The following is a 12,399-nucleotide window of genomic DNA, read 5'->3' as shown; positions in this document are numbered from 1 at the left end:
ATTTCTTGTAAAGTGTATTAAAAGGAGTATGGAAACTAGACAAATAAAATGCCAAAAACCAACCACTTTCATGTGGTGTCGGACGGAAGGGGGGACTTTTTTTCCTCCTCCATTTGAAAATGTGGACGTTATCATCACTACAGTCTGATTCCAATGGATGCAAGTCATCAGAATCAGGTAATACACCAACCTATAATCTTGTCTTCATGAAAGAAAGGATTCGATATGTGTTAAAGATGCTTCTATTGTCATTAAACACATTTAAGTTGTTCACAAAAATGTCTCATTCATAAATAAATACATGTAAATTATATACACATGAATGAGGAAGACCCCTTCGACTTGCTCCATTGAAAAGTAACTATCTAAATTGTCAATTTCGTCATTGTTTTTTTCAATGTACATTAGTGAAGTGAATTATATTTATATAGCGCTTTTCTCTAGTGACTCAAAGCGCTTTACATAGTGAAACCCAATATCTAAGTGACATTTAAAGCAGTGTGGGTGGCACTGGGAGCAGGTGGGTCAAGTGTCTTGCCCAAGGACACAACGGCAGTGACTAGGATGGCAGAATGGGGATCGAACCTGGAACCCTCTACCAACCGAGCTATACTGCCCTGTATGATATAGTAAATTGTTATGTGATAGTTGTGATTCCTTATTGTTCTATTTTAGTCAGGAGGGTTGTTGACAATAACTAAAACGACAATTTTCAGTCCACAAAATGAACACTGACCCACACGAACTTGTTCATTTTTCTGTGTGCGTTCCCCCAATAAACTGTGGTACCATTTCTCCATTTATTGTAAAATGTTGTACAAAAAACAAAACAAAAACAAAAACACCATATTTTCCTGTAGAAATGTTGTAAATGTAAATATTTTACTGTAAAATCGACAATCTACTTAAAATATATAAACAGTGGGGCCAAAAAGTATTTAGTCAGCCAGCGATTGTGCAAGTTCTCCCACTTCAAATGATGACAGAGGTCTGTCATTTTCATCATAGGTACACTTCAACTGTGACAGACAGAATGGGGGAAACAAAGATCCAGGAATTCACATTATAGGAATTTATTTGTAAGTGATGGTGGAAAATAAGTATTTGGTCAAGCATTCAAAGCTCTCACTGATGGAAGGAGGTTTTGGCTCCAAATCTCAGGATACATGGCCCCATTCATTCTTTCCTTAACACGGATCAATCGTCCTGTCCCCTTAGCAGAAAAACAGCCCCAAAGCATGATGTTTCCACCACCATGCTTCACAGTAGGTATGGTGTTCTTGGGATGCAACTCAGTATTCTTCTTCCTCCAAACACCACCAGTTGAGTTTATAGCAAAAAGTTCTATTTTGGTTTCATCTGACCACATGACATTCTCCCAATCCTCTGCTGTATCATCCATGTATCCATTTTGGTATCAACTCAACTGGTGGTGTTTGGAGGAAGAAGAATACTGAGTTGCATCCCAAGAACACCATACCTACTGTGAAGCATGGGGGTGGAAACATCATGCTTTGGGGCTGTTTTTCTGCTAAGGGGACAGGACGATTGATCCGTGTTAAGGAAAGAATGAATGGGGCCATGTATCCTGAGATTTGGAGCCAAAACCTCCTTCCATCAGTGAGAGCTTTGAATGCTTGACCAAATACTTATTTTCCACCATCATTTACAAATAAATTCTTTGAAATTCCTACAAAGTGAGTTCCTGGATTTTTTCTCACATTCTGTCTGTCCCAGTTGAAGTGTACCTATGATGAAAATGACAGACCTCTGTCATCATTTGAAGTGGGAGAACTTGCACAATCGCTGGCTGACTAAATACTTTTTGGCCCCCCCTGTATATATAAAAATTATATATGTATAATTAATGAAATCCAGAGGTGGGCTTCACGCTGGCAGAGGGGTTAGTGCGTCTGCCTCACAATACGAAGGTCCTGAATAGTCTGGTGTTCAATCCCGGGCTCGGGATCTTTCTGTGTGGAGTTTGCATGTTCTCCCCGTGACTGTGTGGGTTCCCTCTGGGTACTCCAGCTTCCTCCCACCTCCAAATACATGCACCTGGGGATAGGCCCCTCCCACCTCCAAATACATGCACCTGGGGATAGGCCCCTCCCACCTCCAAAGACATGCACCTGGGGATAGGCCCCTCCCACCTCCAAGGACATGCACCTGGGGATAGGCCCCTCCCACCTCCAAGGACATGCACCTGGGGATAGGCCCCTCCCACCTCCAAGGACATGCACCTGGGGATAGGCCCCTCCCACCTCCAAGGACATGCACCTGGGGATAGGCCCCTCCCACCTCCAAAGACATGCACCTGGGGATAGGCCCCTCCCACCTCCAAGGACATGCACCTGGGGATAGGCCCCTCCCACTTCCAAAGACATGCACCTTGGGATAGGCCCCTCCCACCTCCAAAGACATGCACCTGGGGATAGGCCCCTCCCACTTCCAAAGACATGCACCTGGGAATAGGCCCCTCCCACCTCCAAGGACATGCACCTGGGGATAGGCCCCTCCCACCTCCAAGGACATGCACCTGGGGATAGGCCCCTCCCACCTCCAAGGACATGCACCTGGGGATAGGCCCCTCCCACCTCCAAAGACATGCACCTGGGGATAGGCCCCTCCCACCTCCAAAGACATGCACCTGGGGATAGGCCCCTCCCACCTCCAAAGACATGCACCTGGGGATAGGCCCCTCCCACCTCCAAAGACATGCACCTGGGGATAGGCCCCTCCCACCTCCAAAGACATGCACCTGGGGATAGGCCCCTCCCACCTCCAAAGACATGCACCTGGGGATAGGTTGATTGGCAACACTAAATGGTCCCTAGTGTGTGAATGTTGTCTGTCTATCTGTGTTGGCCCTGTGATGAGGTGGCGACTTGTCCAGGGTGTATTCCGCCTTCCGCCCGATTGTAACAGAGATAGGCCCCACCACCCCCCGTGACCCCAAAGGGAATAAGCGGTAGAAAATGGATGGATGGTGCCATGATCCGCTGCTCGGATCATGACATATTCTGGTTTTGGATCCGTTTTGTATTACATCTAGTTAGTGTTTGTCTTAGTTCCTGGTGGCACTTCCTGTTTGTTCTGTTTCCATAGCTACGCATTAGTGTCACCTGGTGTTTTGTTTTTCACGCGCACCTGCTTTGTGATTATCACCTTTATTCAAGCCTGCTCTTTTTGTTCATTCGATCTCGCGTTCTAGTTTCTGTTCGACGCAACAGGTGAGGTTGCTGATTCCCGATTGTGGTAAAAGACTTTTTGCGCTTGTTAGCTTCCACGCTATTCCGTTGTTTATTGCCTAGCTCATATGCTAGCGCCTTTAGTTTCTTCTAGCTCCCATGCTAGTTCATTTTGTTTTGTCTTTAAGGCCTTGTGCATCTCTTTCTGTTCTAAGTTTGTTTTTTAGTGTAAATAAATCTTCATTTCTTACCTAGTCCGAACCTTCACGCTGTGTCTAAGTCCGACTTCATCATTTGAGAGAACAAACCATCACCACAATGCCAGCCAACCGTCACAGATGGAAATCCAGAGGCAAATTCATCCATCATTCACTGTTACCTGCGAACCTCTGATGGCAACCATAACTACCATGTGGCCTCAATGACGGGTTTGACATCCCTGTTTTTTAATAATAATAATAATAATAATATCGCTGTTTTTCAGTTCCCAACCATCAGTTCTTACCCTACAGCACATATAAAACCTTAACTTAATATCATAGCTTTTTATTTAATAATTTTTTTAACGATATAGCCTTTTACAAATAGATAAGATTTTAAGAAATGCAATTCCAGTCGTATTATTATGAGGAATCTGTACTAAAAATGAATGAACATTGTCTATCTCTCTGCATATTTCAAGTTGCAGCCAGAAGAGGGAGCTGCAGAGAACAAAAAAAACTAAACAATCTGAGTCATTGTCCTGAGTCCCAAAGTCAAATTTCATCTTAGTCATGGTCCTGATTAGAGTGCAGGAATACTCTTCTCATACGTGGACGCACCGAGAAGGAGTAGGAAGAAGCAGAGTGTCCTCGTCTCACCGAGCCTTTAACATGTTGACATTTATTGTTCAAAGCTAGGAGAAGGAGTAGGAAGAAGCAGAGAGTCCTCTGTCTCACCGAGCCTTTAACATGTTGACATTTATTGTTCAAAGCTAGGGTTTGTTTAAGTATATTATACGCATTTTTATTCAAATGAAGCAAACAGAGCCAACACTTTCAGGCACCTGCTGTCACCCACAAAGGACAAGGAAGAGCAGCGGGAGGAGGGGCTATGCAAAAGGCGGGGTGTGTGTGTGTGTGTGTGTGTGTGTGTGTGTGTGTGTGTGTCAGGAGGACCAAACGGCAGCATCCACCTGAACACACCTACAGACAGACGCCGTACCCGTCACGGCGAAGCTTACGCCCCTCTAGAAAAACCAAAACAAACATCCTTAACGTTAATTTTGCAGCCTGATGAAAATGAGGAAGGTGCTCCCGATGAAGCAGGAGGAGAAGAAGGAGCTCAGGAGAGCTGAGAAGAAGCTCCTGGCCTTCTGGATGTCTTTGTCCCACAGGACCTGGACCCTTTTTAGGCCCCGTGACAGACCTGCCTTCCGGCGTTCTGGGTCGGCCGCCCGGCTCCTCAAAAGTGAGGCATGAGGGGAGTGTGTGTGTGTGTGTGTGTGTGTGTGTGTGTGTTGGAAAGTGTCTGTCAGTTGCAGAGTGTTAGAAGAGGCCTTACAGACCCGCTGTCAACTGTTAATCTGTGTGTGTGTGTGTGTGTGTGTGTGTGTTCTTGTATTTCCACCCTTCTTGAGACATCAACAAGGAAAAGTACCTTCCATATGAGGACCGCTGAACAATTTAAGACCGAAATCATGGTCGTAATACGGAAAACCATTGCACCTGATAGAAAATGTCTCATTTGCACCCCTGGTGGTGAAATCTATAAATTTGTTCCCATTGACTGTGTGTCGGTTTTAAAATTGGTCAACATATGAAATAACAAGTGTGTGTAAATATTTGAAGTGCTCCCCCCCTGGCCAACATATGTAATAAGTGTGTGTAAGAAAGTGAAATGCACCCCCTTTGGCCAAAATTAATTACAAAAAATATATATGTATATAGAGACATACTGTAAAGTAAATAAAGATTAAAAAACAATTACAAACAAACAAAAAACACCTAAAAGCTTACCTTTTTTAAATTTGCATAGTATCTACGGGTATATATCATTCATGTTGTAAATACAAATCTTTATACCTAAAAGGGTGGTCCTGAAGAGGTAAACTTCTATTCAGTCTCAAGCAGGTAACACATTTAATCTTTTGTGTGTGTGGATTCTTGGATTTCTATCCTTCTTGAAACATCAACAAGGAAAAGTACCTTCCATATGAGGACCGCTGAACAAGTTAAAACCAAAATTAGGTCCTAATACGGAAAACCATTGCACCTGATTGAGGATGTCACATTTGCACCCCCAGTGGTGACGTCTAGAAGTTTTTTCAACTAGACTGTGTGTCGGTTTTTAAAGTGCTCCCCCTCTGGTCAACATATGAAATAACAAGTGTGTGTAAACATTTTTAGTGCTCCCCCTCTGGTCAACATATGAAATAACAAGTGTGTGTAAACATTTTCAGTGCTCCCCCTCTGGCCAACATATGTAATAAGTGCATGTAGGAAACTGAAATGTGTTCCCCTTGGCCAAAATAAAAAATATATATATTTAAAAAACATAAAAAATACCGCAATCCTAAAAAGGGAAAAGCGGTAGAAAAGGGATGGATGTATATACTGTAGAGACATACTGTAATAACTTGAAGTAAATAATAAAGATTAAAAACCAATTACAAACATAAAATTCACTAACTAAAAGCATACCTTTTTTATATTAGCATAGCATGTATATATTATTAATTTTGTAAATACACATTTTTATATCTAGAAAAGGTGGTTTTAAAGAGGTAGGCTTTTGTCGGTCTCAAGCAGGTAACAAATACAATAATTTGTGTGTGTGTGTGTTCTTGTATTTCTTGAGACAAGGAAGAATACCGTCCATATGAGGACCGGTGAACAATTTAGGACATAAATCATGTTCCTAATACGGAAAACCATTGCACCTGAGAGAATATCTCATTTGCACCCCCGGTTGTGAAATCTGTACATTTTTTCAACTAGACTGTGTGTCGGTTTTAAAAGTGCTCCCCCTCTGGCCAACATATGTAATAACAAGTGTGTGTAAAAATTTGAAGTGCTCCACCTCTGGCCAACATATGTAATAACAAGTGTGTGTAAGAAACTGGAATGTGTCCCCCTTGGCCAATTTTTTTAATTTTTTTTAAATACAGTAACCCCAAAATGGAAAAGCGGTAGAAAAGGGATGGATGGATGTACATTGAGACATACTGTAATGACTTGAAGTAAATAATGAAGATTAAAAACCAAGTAAAAACATAAAATTCACTAACTTACCTTTTTTATATTAGCAGAGCATGGATATATTATTTATTTTGTAAATACAAGTCTTCATATCTAGAAAAGGTGGTCCTAAAGAGGTAGGCTTTTGTCGGAGGTCTCAAGAAGGTAAGCAATACAAGAATGTGCGCGTGTGTGTGTGTGTGTGTGTGTGTGTGTGCGTGCGTGCGTGCGTGCGTGCGTGCGTGCGTGCGTGCGCGTGTGTGTGTGTGTGTGTGTGTGTGTGTGTGTGTGTGTGTGTGTGTGTGTGTGTGTGTGTGTGTGTGTGTGTGTGTGTGCCTTGCTACTCCGTCATCTACAAAAGTGGCAGCTCAACCCAAAGCTTCTGTTGAGGTTGAAGAAGGAAAAGGAAGTGTGAACCTCACGTGAAGATGGATGTCTGACGGACTGACGAAGAAGAAGAATGTGTTAACACGGACCCGTCATGGCGCTGACCCATCTGGCGCTGGAGCTGCGTTTCCAGGGGAAAAAGTTGAGGGGCTTCAGTTGCAAACTGACCCGCTCAGCTCACGGCTTCCTCCCTGAGAGTTCTTGGATCCTGGCCGCCCAGGTGCTGGTACCATACCTGCTGTCCGGTCTGGGCATGGTGGCGGCCGGCATAGTCATGGATATCGTGCAAGTATGTGGAGATTAGACCTAAAAGTACTGTTACTTTACAGCAGGGGTCAGCAACCTTTTGGAAAGCAAGAGCTACTTCTTGGCTACTGATTCATGCCAAGGGCTACCAGTTTGATACACACTTTAATACATTGCCAGAAATAGCCAATTTGCTCCATTTACCTTTAATAAATACATCTCTCTCTATATATATATATATATGTATAAAAAAAATGGGTATTTCTGTCTGTCATTCCATCGTACATTTTTTTTACTTCCACGGATGTTTTTTTGTAGAGAATAAATGATGAAAAAAACACTTAATTGAAGGGTTTAAAAGAGGAGAAAACAGGAAAAAAATTGAATTTTGAAACAGTTTATCTTCAATTTCGACTCTTTAAAATTCAAAATTCAACCGAAAAAAAAGAAGAGAAAAACTAGCTAATTCGAATCTTTTTGAAAAAATTCAAAAAATAATTTATGGAACATCATTAGTCATTTTTCCTGATTAAGATTAATTTTAGAATGTTGATGACATGTTTTAAATAGGTTAGAATATATAACAAATTGGACCAAGCTATATTTCTAACAAAGACAAATCATTATTTCTTCTAGATTTTCCAGAACAAAAATTTTAAAAGAAATTCAAAAGACTTTGAAATAAAATTTAAATTTGATTCTACAGATGTTCTAGATTTGCCCGAATAATTTTTTAAAATTTTAAATCATAATAAGTTTGAAGAAATATTTCACAAACGTCAGGGGTATTTGTTGTTGAACCCCAAGATGCAGAGACGCAGGCAGGCATAGAATATGAAAACATGATTTCATTAAAACTAAACAAGAACAAACAAAAAGCACACACGTGGGCGGAATAACAAACTAAGTGAGCTAGCACTGGAAGCTAGAACACAAAAAGGAACTTTAGCATGGAAGCTAGTGGATAGCAAACAGAAAAACTGGAAATAACTAATGGCTAACAAGAACAGCTTACCGCTACAACAACCAGGACAAAATGTAGCACGACAGGTAATAGCTGAAAAGAATCACAACGACAAGTCCAAATGACAATACAATGATCCAGCAACTGACACAAGACAAAACAGGTACAAATAGGAGCAGGCTGATTGGCAACAGGTGTGGCCAGGTGCCAATCAGCCGCAGCTGAGGAGGAACACAGCACTCAGGGAACAAGACAGGAAGCTGACAAAATAAGAGCACTAGACAGGAACTAAAGACAGGAGATACTAAACACAGAGGAAACAGACAAATGCAGAGGAAAAAACTAAAACAGACAACCTGTCAGGGGAAAGCCTGACAACAAATATTCTTTCCTCGAAAAAACAGAAGCTAAAATGAATTAATTGAATTAAATTAAAATGTATTTATTATTCTTTACAATAAAAACATTTACTTGAAAATTGATTTAAACTGTCAGGAAAGAAGAGGAAGGAATTTAAAAGGTAAAAGGTATATGTGTTTAAAAATCCTAAAATCATTTTTAAGGTTGTAATTTGTCTCTAAAATTGTCTTTCTGAAAGTTATAAGAAGCAAAGTAAAAAAATAAATGAATTTATTCAAACAAGTGAAGACCAAGTCTTTAAAATATTTTCTTGGATTTTCAAATTCTATTTGAGTTTTGTCTCTCTTAGAATTAAAAATGTTGAGCAAAGCGACACCAGCTTGCTAGTAAATAAATACAATTTAAAAAATAGAGGCAGCTCACTGGTAAGTGCTGCTATTTGAGCTATTTTTAGAACAGGCCAGCGGGCGACTCATCTGGTCCTTACGGGCGACCTGGTGCCCGCCTTGGTGACCCCTGGACTACAGCGTGTTGCCCAGCTATTAAGTAGTCTTGTGTCAGTCTAGTGTAATGTTGCAGCCTACAAAGTGTCTGTACAGTACGTATTGTACTTGTTACACATCGGCTGTTTGATCGTAACATGCATCTTAGTTGGACTTTGACCAAATTTGGAGGCGTTGAAATCACTAATGCTAATCAGTAACATGTCTATGGCAAATCCAATGTAAATTAGCATCAAGCTAAAAGTAGTTGCTGTCATAATGTTGGTTGAATCCTGTTTTGTTGCCCCCTTGTGGACATTTGCTGTCAATGTTCGTCTTTTCAAACAAGGGTCAAATTTTGAGAGTGAAATGACTTATTAATAAATACAAAACATTGTTTTCCTTCCAAATGTGTACAGGAAAGTTGTCATCTGTTGATCTTTGCTTTGTTTTCAGCACTGGGCTGTGTTTCAAGAGATCTCTGAGGTCTTTATCTTGGTTCCAGCTCTAGTGGGACTGAAGGGGAATCTGGAGATGACGCTGGCGTCCAGACTGTCAACAGCAGTGAGTGCAAACATAAAGTGTTGACCAAACATCAATGGCTTGTCTTCATTTTCATGACTATTTACATTCTACAAACCCTGTTTCCATATGAGTTGGGAAATTGTGTTAGATGTAAATATAAACAGAATACAATGATTTGCAAATCCTTTTCAAGCCATATTCAGTTGAATATGCTACAAAGACAACATATTTCATGTTCAAACTCATAAACTTTATTTATTATGCAAATAATCATTAACTTTAGAATTTGATGCCAGCAACACGTGACAAAGAAGTTGGGAAAGGTGGCAATAAATACTGATAAAGTTGAGGAATGCTCATCAAACACTTATTTGGAACATCCCACAGGTGTGCAGGCTAATTGGGAACAGGTGGGTGCCATGATTGGGTATAAAAACAGCTTCCCGGTCTTTCACAAGAAAGGATGGGGCGAAGTACACCCCTTTGTCCACAACTGTGTGAGCAAATAGTCAAACAGTTTAAGAACAACCTTTCTCAAAGTGACATTGCAAGAAATTTAGGGATTTCAACATCTACGCTCCATAATATCATCAAAAGGTTCAGAGAATCTGGAGAAATCACTCCACGTAAGCAGCATGGCCGGAAACCAACATTGAATGACCGTGACCTTCCATCCCTCAGACGGCACTGTATCAAAAACCCACATCAATCTCTAAAGGATATCACCACATGGGGCTCAGGAACACTTCAGAAAACCACTGTCACTAAATACAGTTCATCACTACATTTGTAAGTGCAAGTTAAAGCTCTACTATGCAAAGCAAAAGCCATTTATCAACAACATCCAGAAACGCCACCAGGCCTCTCTGAGCCCGAGATCATCTAAGATGGACTGATGCAAAGTGGAAAAGTGTTCTGTGGTCTGACGAGTCCACATTTCAATTATTTTGGGGAAATATTCGATATAGTGTTATCCGGACCAAAGGGGAAGCGAACCATCCAGACTGTTATCGATGCAAAGTTCAAAGGCCAGCATCTGCGATGGTAAGGGGGTGCATTAGTGCCCAAGACATGGGTAACTTACACATGTGTGATGGTATGGGGGTGTATTAGTGCCCAAGACATGGGTAACTTACACATGTGTGATGGTATGGGGGTGTATTAGTGCCCAAGGCATGGGTAACTTACACATGTGTGATGGTATGGGGGTGTATTAGTGCCCAAGGCATGGGTAACTTACACATGTGTGATGGTATGGGGGTGTATTAGTGCCCAAGGCATGGGTAACTTACATGTGTATGATGGTATGGGGGTGTATTAGTGCCCAAGGCATGGGTAACTTACACATGTGTGATGGTATGGGGGTGTATTAGTGGTCAAGGCATGGGTAACTTACACATGTGTGATGGTATGGGGGTGTATTAGTGAACAAGACATGGGTAACTTACACATGTGTGATGGTATGGGGGTGTATTAGTGCCCAAGGCATGGGTAACTTACATGTGTATGATGGTATGGGGGTGTATTAGTGCCCAAGGCATGGGTAACTTACACATGTGTGATGGTATGGGGGTGTATTAGTGGTCAAGGCATGGGTAACTTACACATGTGTGATGGTATGGGGGTGTATTAGTGCCCAAGGCATGGGTAACTTACACATGTGTGATGGTATATGGGGGTGTATTAGTGCCCAAGGCATGGGTAACTTACACATGTGTGATGGTATGGGGGTGTATTAGTGCCCAAGGCATGGGTAACTTACACATGTGTGATGGTATGGGGGTGTATTAGTGCCCAAGACATGGGTAACTTACACATGTGTGATGGTATGGGGGTGTATTAGTGCCCAAGGCATGGGTAACTTACACATGTGTGATGGTATGGGGGTGTATTAGTGCCCAAGGCATGGGTAACTTACACATGTGTGATGGTATGGGGGTGTATTAGTGCCCAAGGCATGGGTAACTTACATGTGTATGATGGTATGGGGGTGTATTAGTGCCCAAGGCATGGGTAACTTACACATGTGTGATGGTATGGGGGTGTATTAGTGGTCAAGGCATGGGTAACTTACACATGTGTGATGGTATGGGGGTGTATTAGTGAACAAGACATGGGTAACTTACACATGTGTGATGGTATGGGGGTGTATTAGTGCCCAAGGCATGGGTAACTTACATGTGTATGATGGTATGGGGGTGTATTAGTGCCCAAGGCATGGGTAACTTACACATGTGTGATGGTATGGGGGTGTATTAGTGGTCAAGGCATGGGTAACTTACACATGTGTGATGGTATGGGGGGTGTATTAGTGCCCAAGGCATGGGTAACTTACACATGTGTGATGGTATGGGGGTGTATTAGTGCCCAAGGCATGGGTAACTTACACATGTGTGATGGTATGGGGGTGTATTAGTGCCCAAGACATGGGTAACTTACACATGTGTGATGGTATGGGGGTGTATTAGTGCCCCAAGACATGGGTAACTTACACATGTGTGATGGTATGGGGGTGTATTAGTGCCCAAGGCATGGGTAACTTACACATGTGTGATGGTATGGGGGTGTATTAGTGCCCAAGGCATGGGTAACTTACATGTGTATGATGGTATGGGGGTGTATTAGTGCCCAAGGCATGGGTAACTTACACATGTGTGATGGTATGGGGGTGTATTAGTGCCCAAGGCATGGGTAACTTACATGTGTGTGATGGTATGGGGGTGTATTAGTGCCCAAGGCATGGGTAACTTACACATGTGTGATGGTATGGGGGTGTATTAGTGCCCAAGGCATGGGTAACTTACACATGTGTGATGGTATGGGGGTGTATTAGTGCCCAAGGCATGGGTAACTTACACATGTGTGATGGTATGGGGGTGTATTAGTGCCCAAGACATGGGTAACTTACACATGTGTGATGGTATGGGGGTGTATTAGTGCCCAAGGCATGGGTAACTTACACATCTGTGAAGGCACCATTAATGCTGAAAGGTACATACAGGTTTTGGAACAACATATGCTGCCGT

General features: G+C 42.0%; 1 protein-coding gene across 3 annotated transcripts in view; it reads left to right on the top strand.

Annotated features, from left to right (window-relative positions):
* LOC133535587 (solute carrier family 41 member 1-like) overlaps nt 1–12,399 on the top strand; it is a 45,159-nt gene that overhangs the window by 5,414 nt on the left and 27,346 nt on the right. Inside the window, exons 1-2 of one of the 3 annotated variants that reach the window (XM_061875543.1) lie at nt 5,260–7,085; nt 9,305–9,412. In XM_061875543.1, coding sequence (XP_061731527.1) covers nt 6,891–7,085; nt 9,305–9,412 — 303 coding nt within the window. In that variant the 5' untranslated portion in view covers nt 5,260–6,890. Of the gene's footprint in view, nt 1–5,259; nt 7,086–9,304; nt 9,413–12,399 lie in introns of those variants that run through there. The other 2 variants (XM_061875542.1, XM_061875544.1) reach the window with 2 other exon arrangements.

Source organism: Nerophis ophidion, linkage group LG16 (genome assembly GCF_033978795.1).
Source record: "Nerophis ophidion isolate RoL-2023_Sa linkage group LG16, RoL_Noph_v1.0, whole genome shotgun sequence".
In the NCBI taxonomy this organism is placed as follows: Eukaryota; Metazoa; Chordata; class Actinopteri; order Syngnathiformes; family Syngnathidae; genus Nerophis; species Nerophis ophidion.
This window is presented reverse-complemented; position numbering and strand designations above follow the sequence as displayed.